The following is an 18,028-nucleotide window of genomic DNA, read 5'->3' on the forward strand; positions in this document are numbered from 1 at the left end:
TACTGGCAAAACCATGCTGACAGCTTTGATTCCTGCTGTCTTGGGAACAGAAGTGGAGTGAGGGGGTGGTCACAGTGGTAGAGAACCCTCTTTGCCATGGACTACTCAGAATAATTATTCTCTTAATATTCTGGATATTGGAATGTTTCCTTAGTTTGGAGAGACAAAGCAATGTAAATAGATGGTCGGTTGGTCTTTAGTGATTTTTCCTTGTGACCAGGCTTTCAGTTCTTTTTATTTATAGAAATTTATAGCCAAGGAGGTACAAAATCAATTTGTACTAATTTTAGAAACCTAAAACTCCTTCAGGTATTTTAAGGTACAGAATAGTATTTTTGGTTTGTTTTCACTTGGATAACAAATACAAATCCATGAAAAGGTAGTTAAGCTAAGACCACCCTTTCCTTGTGACATTTTAATTTGACAAATTAGGGAATCTTATAAAGGTATTCCTTGTTCTTTCCCTCTTATCCAATTGCCTGGTCAATTGCACTTTGTTTTGTCCTTTTTCAGTGCATCTCTATTTGTTTGCCAGGACTTTGTTCAGAATTAGAAGCTTGAAGTTAATGTTTCATATCACATTCCTTCTGACCAGGCTGGTCCATGAGCTGTCACCATTAAGAGAGTCTGTCTGGTACTCTGTCCATGGCCTGTCATATGTCCCTTTACTTGATTTTCTTAAAAGAAGAAAAAAAAATATATATATATATATATTTCTCCATAGTTTTATTTGTAAAATTTTAAATTCGATAATTTAAAATTCATTTTCATGGTAGAATTAGCGGGGGGACAGAAAGTTTATCTTGTTGGGTTTGATTTTCACCATTTATTGTAACTGTCACATGTTTCCAATTTTGTTATCCAAGTTATATATGTAAATTGATAAGAGTAGAGAATTTTATTTTTTATTGTTTTTTTTTTTTTTTTAGTTACACATGACACTAGAATCCACTTTGATATAATTGTATAAGCATGGAATATATCTTATTTTAAATATTTATTCTTTAGTTGTAGTTGGACACAACACCTTTATTTTGTTTATTTATTTTTATGTGGTGCTGAGAATCGAACCCAGGGCCCCGCACTTGCTAGGCGAGCACTCTACCGCTGAGCCAAAACCCCAGCCCCAATATATCTTATTTTAGTTAGGATCCCATTCTTGTGCGTGTACATCATGATGGGATTCACTGTGTCGTTCCCATATATGTACATGGGAAAATTATGTCAGATTCTTCACTGTCTTTCCTTTTCCTATCCCCCGGCTTCCCTCCATTTCCCTTTGTCTAATCTATTGAACTTCTGTTATTCCTCCCCCCATCCCCAACTTAATTGTGAGTTACCCTCCACATATCAGCAGAAACATTTGACCTTTAGTTTTGACTTGTTTCACTTAGCATAAAGAGTTTAGAATTTTAAAATGCCAGGAGCAAAATTAAAAGATGATAAAAATAAAGAGAATTTTTATACTTCTCTTATGTGTCTTGCTAATTGTCCTCATTTATGTTCGCTGTAAGATCATGGGAGCCTGAGCCTTCCAGAATCTAAAACTATTGGTCTTCAAGTGAAGAAGGCTTGAATAAATGTGCCTTCTTTAAAAGCGTGTATGTATATATATGCTTGAAGACTTTATTTTAAAAGAGAAAATATGATTTTTAATATTTTAGTATTTAAAATATGAATTGCAAAGTCATTGCTCCTTATTATACATTTATATCTTTTGCATGAATGAACTCTGAAGAAGTGGGAAGTGCTGTTCAGCCTTTTAAAATTATGAGGCTTCTTTTCTTCCAAACATTTCTGGGTTCAAGACTGGTAGGAAAGTATATAGGAAACCTCACTCTTGTTTCATTTTCTCAAGTAAATCCTTGTTTTTTGCTTTTTACTCTTTTTCCTAGGTGAACGGAGGCATTGAGAACACGTTAGAGAAGGAGGTGGTACAGTATGACTACTACTCATCTTATTTTGATATATTTGTGAGTATTTTCTTTTGTAACTCCTTACAAATAGAATGACAACAAAAGACAATTTTTCTTAAATAGGCCTAAAATTTGATGCCATTTTTTTCTACCTTGAATGTAAACTGTATTCCTTTTCCCTGAATTACTCACTAAGGAAGTGTCTAATCATTGCAAGGAAAGAAATAAAGAGAGGGCAGAAGGAATCATTCCCATGTTCTAGATGAGAGCACACAGCTCAAGTAGAACCTTTTGACATGTCCTAGCCACTGAAAGGCAAATTCACCTGCTTTCATGATAGCCTGATAAAAATGCTATTTCTTTTCTAGATTGCTCCTTTTTGTTAAGGAGAAATTAATCTGACACCTTACTTCGGTTACTTTACTTGAGGATCTGGGGTAGGCAGTCCCACATGCTGGTCTAGGAGTCAGTGCCCATTTGGGGCAATCTGCAATTGCACTAGAATGGTGTATTTAAAATATGTATTTTAAAATATATTTTATTATATGTATTTTAAATAACTTGTCTTCTTTACCTTTGTTTTTTGGTCCAGCTTTTGGCAGTTTTTCGATTTAAAGTGCTGATACTCGCATATGCTGTATGCAGACTGCGCCATTGGTGGGCAATAGCGGTGAGTGTGCCATGATGAGCTGGTCATCTCCTCTGGGGTTCTGACCAGGGCCTGTGCACAACAAGCCCGAGTTGGGAGAAGAGAAGGGGTTTTAACCAGACAGAATTTCACTAGCAAATTTCACTAATTCTTCGTGAGTCCCTTTCCTCCCTGGCTTTAGTAGACTTAATTCTCCAGGTCTTCTTTCTAATGTTTAAGAGTAATCAGGTTCATTTCTAAGATGCTGAGTCAAATGAGGACTCTGGAGGTCCAAGAATGATGATTGGCCAAACATCCATCTACCCTGTGTTTCATGTTGCCGAAGAGATAAAAACAGGATCCTCTGTCCCAGAAATATTTAGAAAATTCTTTTATTAAAACTGCCTAGATATTTAAAGATTTGATCTGTGTTTATTTTGATAATCAATTTCCCCCTCTTTTACCCACTTCCCCTATTCTGGAAGAAGAAGCTTCTATGCTCATTCCTGTTCCCCCTAGTTTCATGAGGATAGTGATATTTTTACTTATTTCTTTCCTAGCTTTTAGCACAAAGCTTGGACACATGGTACTCATCTTCAGTAAACATTAAGGGATTAAAAGAATTAGAAGCAATTCTGCCTGAATGTTTTTTTGCCATTTCCACAGATGTTCTGAATACATTGGGGGTAAGGGGCAAGAGAATGTTGAATCTTCCAAGCTGGAGAGAACTGCATAGGAATATCCCCAAACCCTGCTGTTTGAGGGCTCTGTCTTGTCCTGGTGGGAATAGGAGCTATGCTGCCTTCTGCAGACTAAGTACCAGGGCCATATCTGCCTGGGTCATTTCTTCTTAACATTCCCATCATCACATGATGGAGGTCAGAACCTACGTTAATCCAGAAGCTCTCATTTGAGGGATGTAGTGGACAGTCTAGGCAACTTGATTCCCAAATACTCTAGCTCATATCACACTACCTGTGATGATAGCATATTCCAATTTTCTTTAACAGCCCCATGGAAACATTCTATTCCAGAGTTTCCATGATGGAGAATACTGTGCCAGACCATTTGTCTTAGTATTTATTTTAGAAAAGTGATTGACGTTCAGACATGCAATGATAAAGCATCTTTAACAGATACTTTCAAATGATCTTTTAAGAATAGATCTGATTTAGCAAATCCATTTTACTGTTTCTGATTCATGTTTAAAACATTTACAGAGAGAGTCCTAGAAGGAGGAGAAGTCAGCTGGTACCTAAAGAGCACTTAGTGCCAGCCTGTAAAGTAAACCAGCATTAGGGCGTGAAATGTCTCCTCTCCCAAACAGCTCACTCTGGGGTATGTGTATGTGTGTGTGCATGCACGCGCCTGCAAGCAACTTGTTAACACTTACTAAGCAAGATCCTTGATATTCCCTGGCCTCCATTCTGTCATACTGCTATTAGCATTGACTGTGGTCAGGTTTCATCATGCTAAAAATATTAATTGGAAGTGAAAGTGACAAGGCTCCGGTATGGTAGAATTGCTCTGGGCTTCATAACCTCTATGGAAAGCCTTGTCTGTACATTTTCACAAATTTGTTGTATGTGACTGAATATTGTAACTTCTGATAGATAAAGTGTAGTTTTATAACACATCAGTCTGCTAAAACTTGGGAGAAGAAATACCATAAGCAGCCAGTTGGCAATTATGTGCCACATATATAGCCCATTTTGCCCTGGTCTGGGTGTAGGGGACCAATATAAAGTAATATGGGAAGGAATCAGGCCAAGAATAGGTGTTGCCTGCTCTTGGCTTAAATGGGTCTCTTATATGAGGGAGGTGCCTTCACAGTGAGAAATGTCTAATTTGAGCACTGCTTCATTGTGTCTTTCAGTTAACAACAGCAGTGACCAGTGCCTTTTTACTAGCAAAAGTGATCCTTTCAAAGGTATGGCCTCCCCCTTTTCCTGTACCATTGTCCTCTGCACTGATGAAGCCTCATTTCCCAGTGTGAGCTGATAGTGACTGCCCCCCTTCTCCTGGTCACACCTGTTCTTCCAGCTTTTCTCCCAAGGGGCGTTTGGCTATGTGTTGCCCATCATTTCATTCATCCTCGCCTGGATCGAGACATGGTTCCTGGATTTCAAAGTGTTACCTCAAGAAGCAGAAGAAGAAAACAGTAAGTTTCTGTGAAAGTCAGCCTCCAGAGACTACTAGTTCAGTACCAAGTAGCAAGGGAGAGATGTGGCTTCTGGGGGAGCCATGAGGGGGTAGAGTGAGTGAGTCAGTCACAGCATCTCTATTCTTCATTGGCTATACCAAAATGGAGAGAAGGGTTGGGTAGGTGAGTGGATGGCAACAGGAAGTGATTCTTCTTTCTGGCTGTCAGTCCAGGCTTCCCCAAGAGAAAATATGAACACTGGCTAAAAAGTCGTTCAAGAAACAGCTATTTTGCATATGGTTTCATTTTGGAAAATCTCATTAACAAAATCTCAAAAAAATTGGCACCACCTCATTCTTCTTGGGAGGTTGAACTTTTCTCATTGTTAATAATCATCATACAACACTAAACATTTTGTGCTTATAAATGGAACTATCCTGTTTAGGGGTAGAAATTTTTAAACAATTTCAAGTGAACAAATCAGCAATTTTCAACAAAGTCTGTGGTTCTCTAAAGTGTCATATTGATATGTATACAGTAGGTGTTGGCCTACTATGGGTTGGGTGTAATTAATACAATGAAGGCTTAGAGCTGGGACCATAATGATGCAGGTGAAGTTGAGAGGGGAAAAACTACAGTCCTACAGCCCGAGCAGTGCTCAGCCCTCTCACATGACAGCTAGCATGGTGTACTCCTGAGCCCTGCTGAAACTGTTATCTCATTGCTTGGTTTTCAGTGTGCCAGGATGTTGAGTAGGAAGGGCAGATGAACTGTTGAGCTGTACAGTTAATTATTGGGCTGGGATCTTTTTCACATGTTGCCTTAGTGGAGGCTCATGTGTCCTGCCTACCCCTCTCTGAGTTGAAATAGCCAAGATCAATTCAGACTCCCTTGCAGTTTCCAGATCTCCTACCTCGTTGCCCTTATCCATCATCTGGCTCAACATGCCATGCCTCATAGGGAAAAAAATCTTATATCTTACAGAATCTTAGTCATAATTATAGTTTCAAAAATGACAGGATGAACAATAACTTTGCACAGTTTGATTTTGGAAAATCTCTTCAGCAGGAAAAAAAATAACCTATAAGAAAAGAGTTATAGTTCAAGAGTAGATTTAAAAAATATATAAAAATGTGGTCCAAGATGTATTTTCTATCCTGTGCATTAGGGTGTGAAATGTCTCCTCTCCCAAACAGCTCACTCTGGGGTATGTGTATGAAAGCATAGTGTGGAGAAAGAATAGGTAAAGCTAAAGAATGTATGGAAGTTTATTTTAATTGTATATAAACATCATATTGAACTTAATTGAATCATGAACTTTTAATATGACTAAAGTTTAACTGAACCAATTCCACAGTGTCCAATAAAGCTGAACACAGAATTATTAGATTTTGAAAACAGCATTTGCTTCTATTATCAGTAGCAGAGAGGACACATGTACCTGGCATCTGCTGTCTGGGTGCTTCCTCCCACTGTCTCCTAACATTTGCTCAGTCCTCAGCCAAAGTAGTCAATTGTTGATGTTCTTCATCATGTGTTAGTGTTCTGGAGTTTCATTGTCTTCCCCTTGCTTTTTAATGCCCTTCTTTTGTTTGCAGATCTTTTTTGCATAGGTGTTTCTTAATCAACTTTACTTTTTTTTACATACTTATAAAAAGGCCAGCTAGATATTATGCTTGATACCTGGCATTTCTCTAAACACATGCAGATGGTGTACCATTTGTACAGGCTGACTGGGTTTTGATTTCACTTTGTGGTTGTTTTTGATTTTGTGGGAATACAGGGATTAATAAGGGAAAGATGCTCTAAATATTGAGTTGAAGGAGTGACATGAAACAGTTTTTTTGAACTACTTTATTTTCTATTTTTACAGTATTGGTTCGTAGTTTATTAATGAAAGCTTTATTTTTGTTGAAAGATTTTGAGAATATCTCTTTTTACCATTTATAATATTTAATGTTTTGCCAAGAACCTACCAGGAAGGTGATACATTCACAGATCTGAATTTCTTCTTTTCCAGGACTCCTGATAGTTCAGGATGCATCAGAGAGGGCAGCCCTCATACCTGCTGGTCTTTCTGATGGTCAGTTTTATTCCCCTCCTGAATCTGAAGCAGGTAAAAATTTGATTACCATTTTTGTTTTTATCTATCAATTAAAAGCTCTGCCCTCCAACCCTCTCACTACCCTCTCTGTTTCTCAATATAGTTGCCAAACATTTAGCACACCAGGATATGTAAGACATGACCTCACATGTTACCAGTGGTGAGATAAAGAGATCTAAAAATGAATGCCCTGGAGGGACACAAACACTGTGACTTGCTGTCTCCATCTCAGAAGACAAGTAGACAAGGGAAGGTTCTTGAACTCTTTTTCATTGCTTTTCATCCTTAAGTCAACCTTCCTGTGTAATTGCCTGTGGCCGTGAATGGCAGCTCTGTCCACCAGATATCCAAGTCAAAAACAGAGCCTTGAGCACTCCCTACTTTCTTCTGGCTGATATCTTCTTGTTCATAAGGATGTGTGATCCTCCTTTCTTTTTTTCTGCCTCCGTCATCTTATTTCTGTCATATCACTCCCTGGCAGCTCCAACCCCAGTTCAGCATTCCTTGCTTCAGCTTTCATCAAAACTTATGTCTCCATACCTCCCTCCCCCACCCCCCACTAACTAACTACCACTGTTCTCAAAACAGTGGCCATCAAAAACCAAAAAAACAACCTGACTAAATGTAGAAAGGCCTTAAACAGATATTTCCCTATGAAGGTAAACAGATGGCTAATAAGCACATGAAAAGTTGCTTAATACCACTAATCACTAGAAAAATGAAAATCAAAACCATAATGAGATACTATACCTTTTAGGATGACTGTTAATATATATTAGAAAAGAAGTATTGGTGTGGACATAAAGAAATTGGAACCCTTATGCACTGCATTTGAGAATGTAAAATGGTATATATAGTTTCTATAGGAGGCAAGATGATGTTTCCTCAAAAAATTGAACACAGAATTATCTCAACTGTTATACCTCTGGATCTATATCCAGAAGAAATGAAAGCAGGAACACAATTATATATTTGTCCTCCTATTTACAGAGTAGCATTATTCATTATTCATAGTAACCAAAGGTAGAAACAACTTGAACAGCCACCAGCAGATAAATGAATAAACAAAATATGATATATACATCCAATGAAATATTGCTCAGTCTTAAAAAGGAAAAAAAAATCTGACACATGCTCTAACATATATGAACCTTGAACATATTATCCTAAATAAAGTAAGTGAGGCACATAAGGACAACTAGCACATAAAGAATTTAATGAAGTACCTGGAGTAGTCAAGTTCACAGAAACAAAGAACAGTGGTTCCCAGGGACTAAGAACTTTGGAATGCATGGTAGTAATGGTTGCAAAACAAGGTAGATGTATTTAAAGCAAGGACTGGGTGCACTTACAAAGAGCTAAAATGTCAAATTTTATTTTAATTGTAGTTTGCCACAATTAAAAATATTTTCAAAGTTGCTAATACTCTATAGGTGCCTGGTGCTGTTCTCAGGTCTTTAGAACTGAAATTCACTCATTTTCTCCTCTTAACCATACTAATATATAAGACTTGATTATCTCCAACATGGAGATAAGAAAATTGAGGCACAGAGAATGGAAGCAGTTGCTCAGCATCATACAAATAAGGCTCCACTGCTAGGGTCCATGGTCATAACTGCTAAAGTCTGCAGCCTTTTGGTATTTGTGAAAATGTGGAATTGATCCTGTCAGTCGCCTGTCCAAAAGCCTTCAGTGGCATAAAGGACTCATAATTGAATAGTCTCGGAGTCTGGCAGAAAGCACCTCTGTTCCCACTCTTACTCAGTTGTCTAACTTCTTACCTCCTTTACTGCCTTCTTGTGTTTGTAGCTTTTCTGAAAATGCTGTGTTGCATCTTCTCTTGATATTCTCCATATCATGTCTCCACCACATATTCCAAAGACCTCTGCACACCGTTTTCTACCCATCCCATCACTCCTGGAAGTCTTGGTCAGGTGTCCTTTGCCTGGTCTTTGGGACCTCTGTTCTAGCCCTGTCATCTTCATCTGTGACCTGGTTTGTTTCTACCATGGGACGTAAGCTTGATTTAGAGTCTACTTATTATATGTCCAACTGTCTTCATCTGTGACCTGGTTTGTTTCTACCATGGGACGTAAGCTTGATTTAGAGTCTACTTATTATATGTCCAACATCCAACACGAGGAGTGTTTTACACATTATAATAAAACAGACTCCTGGCAGAAAGAGCTGTGTGAATGATGGTAGACTATTGGTATGGGATCTAAAAGTAGTATAAAATGCAAAACTATAAATCCACATGAGATACAGATGTGGATTAGCAGAGAATCTGTTTCTGAGACAATAGTAACTAAAATTAAGTATTAATGTTTTTACTACCAAATTGTAAGTGCTGTTTCTTTCTAATACTTTATGTCATAGGATTAATACTTTAAAAAAAAGAGGTGGGGCATTTCATAATGTATTTCATGCCATTCAACTTTTTCTAAGACTATTCCAACTTGTTAGCTAATTCTTTATCTAAGACTAATGTGGTTTCCCAGTTCTACTGTTTTTTTCTTAAAAACATGAGGAATTTCACCTCAGGCATTCCCTCCCCATCAAGCTTTGCACTGGTAGATCCCAGGGCTTCTGCCTGTGACATTTGCTACCACCTAGTGGTCCTCTGGGGCATTACTGTTTCACTGAATCATAAATCTGCACAAGAACCAAAACATTTTCATAGTATTCCACTAGGTGGCTACGTTGTTTAAGACAAAAGGCAGATTAGTAGTGGTGGGTGAAGAGAAGTGCCCCTAAGGCCTTGCTATATTGTTTTTGTTGTTGTTGTTGTTTGTTTGTTTGTTTGTTTTGCATTGCCTGTTCAATTCAGGAAAGAATTAGAAGTGAAAATTATTATTTGAGGTAATGTGCCTAAAGAAAGAACATTCTATTCTTATTACGCCAGTAGCTGAAAAATCAGTCTTTTAGTAGCTGATTTTTACTAGACATAGGAGCATCTGAAAGGTTTGGCTTCCTTTCTTGTCTTTTTTTTTTTTTTTTTAATCCAGCATCTAATGCAGTACCTGGCACATAGATTTAGAACTGTTGAAAGGTTAGATAAAAATAAGAGAGAAATTGAGGCATCACACATAAAAGTGTCAGCATTTTTCCTGTCACTGATCGACTTGAATTTTAGACCTGTAAATTAGGATACTAGCACATTTTAGTAGATGAACACTTAAGGGCTAGAAAAGTAATTTGTATGTAGGCTTGCTAACCATGTCCTAAAACCCGTGAATTAAATGGAAAGAACAAGGAAACAAAGTCCTCTTTGGATGACTAGAAGCTGTCATCTGTGGTCAGAGAGCTAGAATGAACCAAGCATGATGCTAAGGACAGAATAATTCACCTCTTGACCAATTTAAAATGTGGAGTAGCTCAATTACATGATGTCATCTGTTCTAAACAGGTTTAGATAAAGGCATTAAAATACCAGTTTAATGCCAACCAAGAATGACTATCCATTCTGAATTGCCTCGCCTTTCCTGTCTCCTTGTGTGATTATTAGAATCCCTTTCATTTCTCAGAAGTGTCCTTGTTCAGATGATCAGTCCCATGATTACATTATATATAGTGAACAGATTTGAAACACAGTTCTTTCCTACCTTTTAATTAAAATTTTGAAATTTTAAAATATTGAAAACTCATTGTGATGAATATCCAAAAACATTGATTTTTAAGAAACTCTATGGAGGTATAATTTTCATACTATAAAATCCATTGTTTGTGAATGTATAATTGCATGATTTTTAGCAAATGTATAGTTTTTTTTCATCAGCATCACAAGATAATTTTATAAAATTTTACCATTAGAAAAACTTATTTCATGTTCATTAACCCCTGCCTTTGTATCTCATTCTGAGTAACACAGATCTGCTTTCTGTCTTGACAGATTTATATTTTCGGGAAAGTTCATGTAACTGTGGTCATACTACATGTAGTTTTTGCATTCACCTTCTTTTGCTTAGTGTAAAGTTTTTGAGGACCAGTTATGTTGTAGAACATATCAGTAGTTCTTTTATGGCTGAATACTGTTCCATGGTGTACCTGTACAACATTTTTGCTTATTTTCCAGCTAATGGATGTCTAGGTTATTTCCAGTTTGGATCTGTTATGAGTAACTCAGCTATGAATATTCACATATATGTGCTTGTGGAGATATTTATTGTTATTTTTCTTGAATGGATTTCTAAGGATTTGCTGGGTCATATGATAAATTTAACTTTTTAAGAAATTGCTGAACTATTCTTACAAGGTTGCACTATTATACATTCTTTTCAGCAACATATATGGGTTTTAGTTTCTCCATATCATCACTAACATTTGGTATCATCTGTCTTTTTTATTGTAGCCAGTCTAACAGAGGTTAAGTAGTTCTCATGTGGTTAAGCTTAATGTCCCTAATGACAGAGATCTTTTCCATTATATATTAATCATGTATCTTCTTTGGAGAAATCTGTATTTCAAGATTTTTTGACTTGTTTTCTTACTAGCTGTCTCTACATTGTAGATAAAAGTCCTTTATCAAATATATATAATTTGCAAATGTTTGTCTAATGTTTATCTTTTCACATTTTCATGTGGTATTTTGAAGCACAAATTTTTAATGTTAATGGATACTATATTTGAGACCTCAAATATAGTGAAGATTTTTCTCTTGTGTTTCCGTCTAGAAGATTTTGTAGCGTTTCTTCTTTTAATTAAAGTTATGATACATTTTGAATTAATTTTCATATATTTAGGCACATTTGTCAAAAATATGTTGGTTATAAATGTGCCAAGTCAATTTTTTTTATTTCCTTGAATCTTCTTGGATTAAATGTAGCTTATTCTTCTCTTTCTACCTTTTAAAGTAGATTTTTTTGATTGACTTGAAAACTTTCTTTTCTTATATTGTCAATTAAAGCCATACATTTTTCCTATATACATTGCTTTATTGATATCTCATAAACTTTGACATACCATATGTTCATTTTCATGTATTCCTTGGTTTTCAGCAAGTTTAGAGTGATATTTTTGTGGATCCCTGTATATGTCCTAATTCTTGATCCTTTAGCTTATTAAATGTATAGATTATTAATTATGTCTCAAAAATGTAGGAAATTTTGGCCTTTATCTTTAAATATTTTCTAGAATTTTTTTTCTTTTTTCTTCTTCTGGAACTCCCCAATGCCCATATATTTGTATTCTTGATGTTATTTCATAGGTCTCTAAACTGTATTTAATTTTTCTTTAGTCTTTTGCTCTCTCTGTTTCAGAATGGATCATTTCTGCCAGCCCTATCTTCATGTATGCCAATTACTCTGCTGTCTTGAATATTTTCTTGACTCACAAATATATCATTGCACTTAATGTTTTTTTTTTCACTTCAGAGGTTTTATAAATAATAATGGGATTCATTACACCATATTTATACATGCAAGTGGCATAATTTGATCAATCTTATTCCCCTGTACCTTCTGTTTCCCTTGCCACTGCCCCTGAACCACTTGCTCTAATTCTTCTGTTTATTATTATTATTTCAATTAGTAAATTATAATTACACATAAAAGCTATATTCATTGTAGTATATTTGTACATAGACATAGCATAGTTTTATAGATGTTTTTTCCCCTCTACCTCCCCATTCCCTCTCCCCTCTCCCCGTCTAAATCCCCCTCCTCTACTTTGTTGGTCTACTTCTGTTAGTTATTTAAATTGATTCTCTGTTGTTCTTTGAACATATTTGTTAATATTGCTTTGATGTTTTTCTTGCTAAGTACAGTATTTAGAGACACTCAGAGATAGTTTGCTTTGGTGTTTTTGTATTTTTTAGAATGTTCATACTTGCCTAATTCTCTACATGTTTTATATTTTCTATTGAAAAATAACTTTTTGAAAATATATTGTAGCAACTCAGGATTCTCATTTTTCTCCCAAAAGGTTGTTGTTGCTATTTGTTCATTTGCTTAGTAAATTATTTGTGAAATTGTATTCCCTGGGGAATGTGGTTACATCTATCTTTTCTCAGTTTTTTTTTTAAATTTACTTCCTTTTTTTTTTTTTTCTTTAAGTTTTGGTTTGTTTTTAAAACCAAGCTTCCTATGGGTTCCCTGTGTCTACAGAGTACCTGGCTGGATTAAGTACCTGTCTCAAGTACCTGAATTAAGGCTTCCATCCTCTGCCAGAAGAAAATACCCATGGTTTGAGTGTCACTTTCAAAGTTCAGGCCATTTTCAGGTCTTGCATAGGTTTTTGTTTTTGCTGAGACTGTGTTCTCTGAGGATGCTCATAGTTCAAAGTATCTGGCTAGTTTGAGCTCTCTTGGGTTTCCCTTGTGCATGTGAAAAGACCCAACCAGGCATATGCTTGCTACAACCATGACCACAACCTGTGACTAGCAGAGCAGCTGCCCTGCCTGCTTCCTGGGATTTTCCAACCATATTGCTGGCCACTAGCATGGCTGTCACTCCAAACTAAGTGAGCTTCTCTCACCTGGATGGCTTTGCTGCCAGTCCCCAGAACCTCCATGCCATTGAGCTGGGTGTTGGGCACAGGAGGAGGAACAGGAGAAGCTCAGGAAGGAGCAGCACTATTGTTTCTGAATTCTGCTGTTTTCACACATAAACCAGTCTCCAGTTGTATATACCTTTGCTCATTTCCAGAGGGTGAAATGCTTTTAGTTTTGTCCATTTTTCCAACTTTTATAGGTGCTTCTCATATGGAAAGATTGTATTGAACCCCCTCACTAGGCCATAGCTAGAGGTTCTTTTAAAATATATAAAGAATATATGTAGTTACATTTTAATTAAGGATGGAGCTTTATTTAGGATTCCCAGGTAATACCACGACAGGACCACTCATTGTGGTTTACATACTTTTGGTGTGGCAGTTGGAAAATGAGCCTTGGACAGGAAGTTTTGATCTGATCCTCTTCCTGAGACTCCTTTCAACATGAGAAGGCAGTTAAACCACTCTGTGTCTCCATGATACACAGCGGTTTAATGGGCTGGAATGCAAAGCCTTTTAACCACTCCACCTTTATCTATTTCTTTTACCCCAGTTTCCACTTGAACTGTATGACATTTATGAGGTTGAGATATAAGACACAGTCACATTTGTTCTTTGGTATAATCCATGCAGATTTTCTCATAAGAAAAAAAATAATGTCCTCTTTACAGTGTACTCTCTTACAGATTAAAGCCCAGCCGAGGCAGGGCACCACCTTTATGTGTGAATAGATTGCATCCCTAACTTAATGAATTGGTTTTCCACACCTCATTTTTCTATTTCTTTTTTTCTGTTCATAAAAGAAATACATGCTTTTATACAGAGGTTGAAAACAACTACTAAAACTCACTGATCCTTCAAACAGCAGTATCACTACTCACAGTTTAACTTGTTTCTTTCTAGTTGTGTGTGTAGTTTCACATCTTTTTCTCACAATGCCTCTGTTATTTATACCCTGCTTTTAAAATTAGAATGTAAAATTTATTAAGTCCCTTTACATTTTATCACAGACATTTTGGAATATTCATTAAAATGTGCAAAGGTCATGTGGTTATCTTCTACTTGTTCTCATTTGTACATTTATATTTGCCTTTTTTAATTTTATCAAACGTAATTATATAGCATACAAAGTTTTATTTATTTATTTTTTCATATTTACATTTGCCTTAATGAACATGCTTTTTACATGTTGTCATAAACTATAAAGAACCATAATTTTACATGGATACAAGGTATTCCATGTAAATATAATTATTTAACCATTCTTACATTCTCAGGAAGTTAGGTTTGTTTTCTAGTTATTAGAGAAAAAAAATCCACATAATGAATAGTAAGTATTATTTCCCCAGGGATCAATCCTAAGGAAAGAGTTGCAGAGTGCAATGACTGCGTCAATTGTATGAGGCTCATGAGACATTGATTCTGACCAGGTAGCTAGTAATGATCACTCTCAGCAGCAGCAGCACCTCCCTCATCCTCAGGAGCCCACACTCTTCTCTCACTCACCTGATACAGTGATCAAATTTTTTGTACCAAAGCTCAGCATAGGGTGCAAACAGGTGGAAGAACAATGACAATCGATAACAATTCTTGGCATATAAGTATCTCAGTAGCACATAAGTGAAATCTGTTTTTGCCAATTTGATGCAAGTCATAAATTATATTTTCGTTTTCCTCCTGGAGGAAATATAGTAAAATTTGAAGAAAGCAGTTTGTTAACCTAAATCTCTCTAGAGTTCAACAAATGAGTCTTTCATTTAAGAATTTATATGTCTTCTTTTACAATAAAACTGTTTTTTGATGGAATGAGACAGTTTTTTCCTTCTGTACCATATAGGATCTGAAGAAGAGGCTGAGGAAAAACAGGACAGTGAAAAACCGCTTCTAGAACTCTGAGTTCTACTTTATAAAAAGTAAGTGTTTGAAAGTGAAACTTAAGAGCAGAGTGGTTAACAAAATGCATTTTCTTTGAGTAGATTCAGAGTAAACTTCAAGGAATGTGAGTACAAGTATATAGCCAGATTCATTATATTTACATGAAATCAGTAGTCACATTTCCTTATGTAAAATTTTTGAATGTTTTCTGCATGGGGTAAATTTGTAATGTGGGAAATACCTCAAAGTCCTGAATCTCCAAAGAAAAAGGAGAGATTCACATCTCCTTACTTAGCCAGAGTGTCTTTTTGTTTCAAACATTGTTTTAATTTCAAGCATTAACCTTTTTGTGTTCTAAGAAGAGCAACCCGTGATATGTAGGGACTGTTATTACCACTGTGTCACATGTGAGGGAACAGTGGGTGAGGAATTTCCCCAAAATTATATAGCTAGAAGGGGAGTGCCAAGCTCAGACCTGGGCAGTGGGATGTCTCTCAAAAGTTTTGGAACTTCTGAGATAAAAACTGCTGGAAATCGAAAGCTCTGAGGCAGAATGCATTGTTAAACCCTTTCAGCTCCTCAAAAAAAAAAAAAAAATCATTTCAGCCTCACAAATAGAAGGCCAATTAAATAGCAAGTGAGTTGTATCAGCACCTCCTCCTAAATATTTCACCACAAAAGGAAAAAGTAGTAGATGGAATACGAGTCCCTGTAAAGCCAGACAGAGGCAGTCTGGGCAACAGAGGCAGCCAGGTTCCTGGTGGAGGTGACCAGTGCTTGCATTGGTGGCACCTGGCACACAACAGACGCTTCTCTCCACACAGCAGGGTAGAGAGGAGGCAAATACTTGGATACCGGAATAGTTGAACATTTTCTAAAATGCTTTAAAATAACTTTAGGTATGGCCACACCCATGTCCTTTATATGCCTTTATCACAGTTTGTCTTCAGTATAGACCCTGTTAGGAAGATAAGAGGCAGTGTAGAATTTTGCCTCTTAACACCATACCTCAACCTGTTTGTCTTCACTCTTTTCCGAAGTGTGCAGAACCCTCACTGAAGTCATCCGAGGGAAGAAGATGGAGATGGGGTCTCCCTATTGATAGTTGAAATGGCGACATCCACTGCTGACTTTGTTGAACAGCTAGTAAACTTTTATTTATGGTGATACCTCACGGACATTTTCCCACATCCACACACATTCAGTCTCCTGCCTCTGGCTGGCCAGGTCATGTCATGATTATTTCTCTGTTCAGTGAGACTGAGTCTGACCTGTCAATGAATAATTGAAGGAAAGTTGTGTGTGTGCTATATCCTAATCAAAAGACTTCTTAATATGTTGAAATAACACTTTTCTAGTAAGTGAAATACCTTTTATTTCAATTCACTTGATGGAATTTTTTGTTTGTTTCATGTCTCAGATTTCTTTTGTATTTCATTTATTAACACCCTACATTTCCCTTGTGTTTTTTTTTAACTCATGCACATGTGCTCTTTGTACAATTTTTAAAAGTAATAAAATCCAGCATATCAAAATGATTAGTTGTATTTTCTTGGTTTACATTATGTCTTTACCCTAAAGTGTTGGGATAAAGAAAGAGAACAAGGAGGGATTGTGAATACATGTAAAACATCACCATATGTTGTATTATTTTATTATAAAATTATATCTTTCTCTGAGATATAATACTTAAGTGTCCATAAAAGGACTAAGAAACCATTGTTATCATTTTTCCTTTGTCTTTTATGCTAATTTGAATTAAAATGAACTAAATTATATCGTGAGTTATTTTTCAAACATGAATATTCCCCTAACTGCTTCACAGAGAGTTAGCATACCTGTTAGTTTTCCATCCTTCATGGTGCCATTCAAGAAAAACCAAATTGTATATAATGGTGATGATGTTGATTTAGGTGGAACCTTATGATTTGTGCAGCTCCAAGCCTCCCTGCTGTGGTGCTTGTTCTAAGTGTGGGTCACATCTCAGCAGTGTGAATAGGAGGCTGACTCAAAGGCTGGCATCTGACCACAAGGAGCTTCTTATGGTGGAGAAGAGCCAGGAAAGTCTCCAGGGTCTGTTCTAGAGACTGATACATAAGGAACTCAATAAAGTTATCTCAGTGTCAGTTTCCTTTCTCAGAAGTGGAGTTGCATATATACCAAACCCAGAGATAAGGCCCAAGCAGGACATCAGGTATTTAAATTTATCTTCAGGAAGAGTATTTCCCCAAATGAGATCATTTGAGGAAGTAGAGTGCTGGGCTGCCAATCATTTTAGGAAAATTATTCTCACTCATAATGTGGTTTGAGCATAGAACAAGAAGAATGATGGAATAATTGCAATATGGCATGAAGTCAGACTGAGAGCTTAAAGCAATTATCTCAGAAATAGTTATATTTCCCCCTGGGAGTGGACAGATGAAACTAGGTATCCTGGGGAGCCATTCTGGTAGGTAAGGGTATGGGTGGAAGCATTTTATTTCTATGCTCACATTGCTGAACAACACTCTTCTGTCTGACCTCAATCACCTTTTTATCTCAGGTTAATGTCCTCTGTTGAGCCTTGCTTAGGTTGACTCTGAAGTCATCCTGTCCTTGTAGATGGACTTCACATTGTCCAGCATATGACTTTCAGTTACACAGTAGAACTCCCGTGGTTCTGTATCTGAGTTCCTGAAGCACATTGCCACTGCCCACATCTTTGTGTACCTCTGCCAACGGCTTCATGTACACTGGTCTTGTGTCACTCTCTACACCAAGAAAGTAAACTGAAAGGTACCAACCAGCATCCATAAATCAAGTACCTGGGAAAAGCACAGACACTTGGTGGAATGTTGGGAGTTCCCTGGGGCTACACATGACCTCTTCTCCAT

General features: G+C 36.7%; 1 protein-coding gene across 4 annotated transcripts in view; it reads left to right on the plus strand.

Annotated features, from left to right (window-relative positions):
• The window catches only part of Stard3nl (STARD3 N-terminal like), a 65,926-nt gene that overhangs the window by 37,786 nt on the left and 10,112 nt on the right, over positions 1 to 18,028 (plus strand). For 3 of the 4 annotated variants that reach the window (XR_009228332.1, XR_009228333.1, XM_046460634.2), the window contains exons 3-8: positions 1,896 to 1,973; positions 2,509 to 2,586; positions 4,421 to 4,474; positions 4,588 to 4,705; positions 6,708 to 6,803; positions 15,118 to 15,193. Coding sequence is in view for 2 of the 4 variants with exons in the window: in XM_046460634.2 (XP_046316590.1) it covers positions 1,896 to 1,973; positions 2,509 to 2,586; positions 4,421 to 4,474; positions 4,588 to 4,705; positions 6,708 to 6,803; positions 15,118 to 15,176 (483 nt within the window). In the remaining 2 variants the exon portion in view is untranslated. Of the gene's footprint in view, positions 1 to 1,895; positions 1,974 to 2,508; positions 2,587 to 4,420; positions 4,475 to 4,587; positions 4,706 to 6,707; positions 6,804 to 15,117; positions 15,194 to 16,195; positions 16,694 to 18,028 lie in introns of those variants that run through there. The other variant, XM_046460633.2, reaches the window with a different exon arrangement.

The sequence above is a fragment of the Marmota monax genome, unplaced genomic scaffold (assembly GCF_021218885.2).
Source record: "Marmota monax isolate L192 unplaced genomic scaffold, Marmota_monax_Labrador192_F-V1.1 WCK01_AAM20220418_F8-fsc00107, whole genome shotgun sequence".
NCBI lineage: Eukaryota > Metazoa > Chordata > Mammalia > Rodentia > Sciuridae > Marmota > Marmota monax.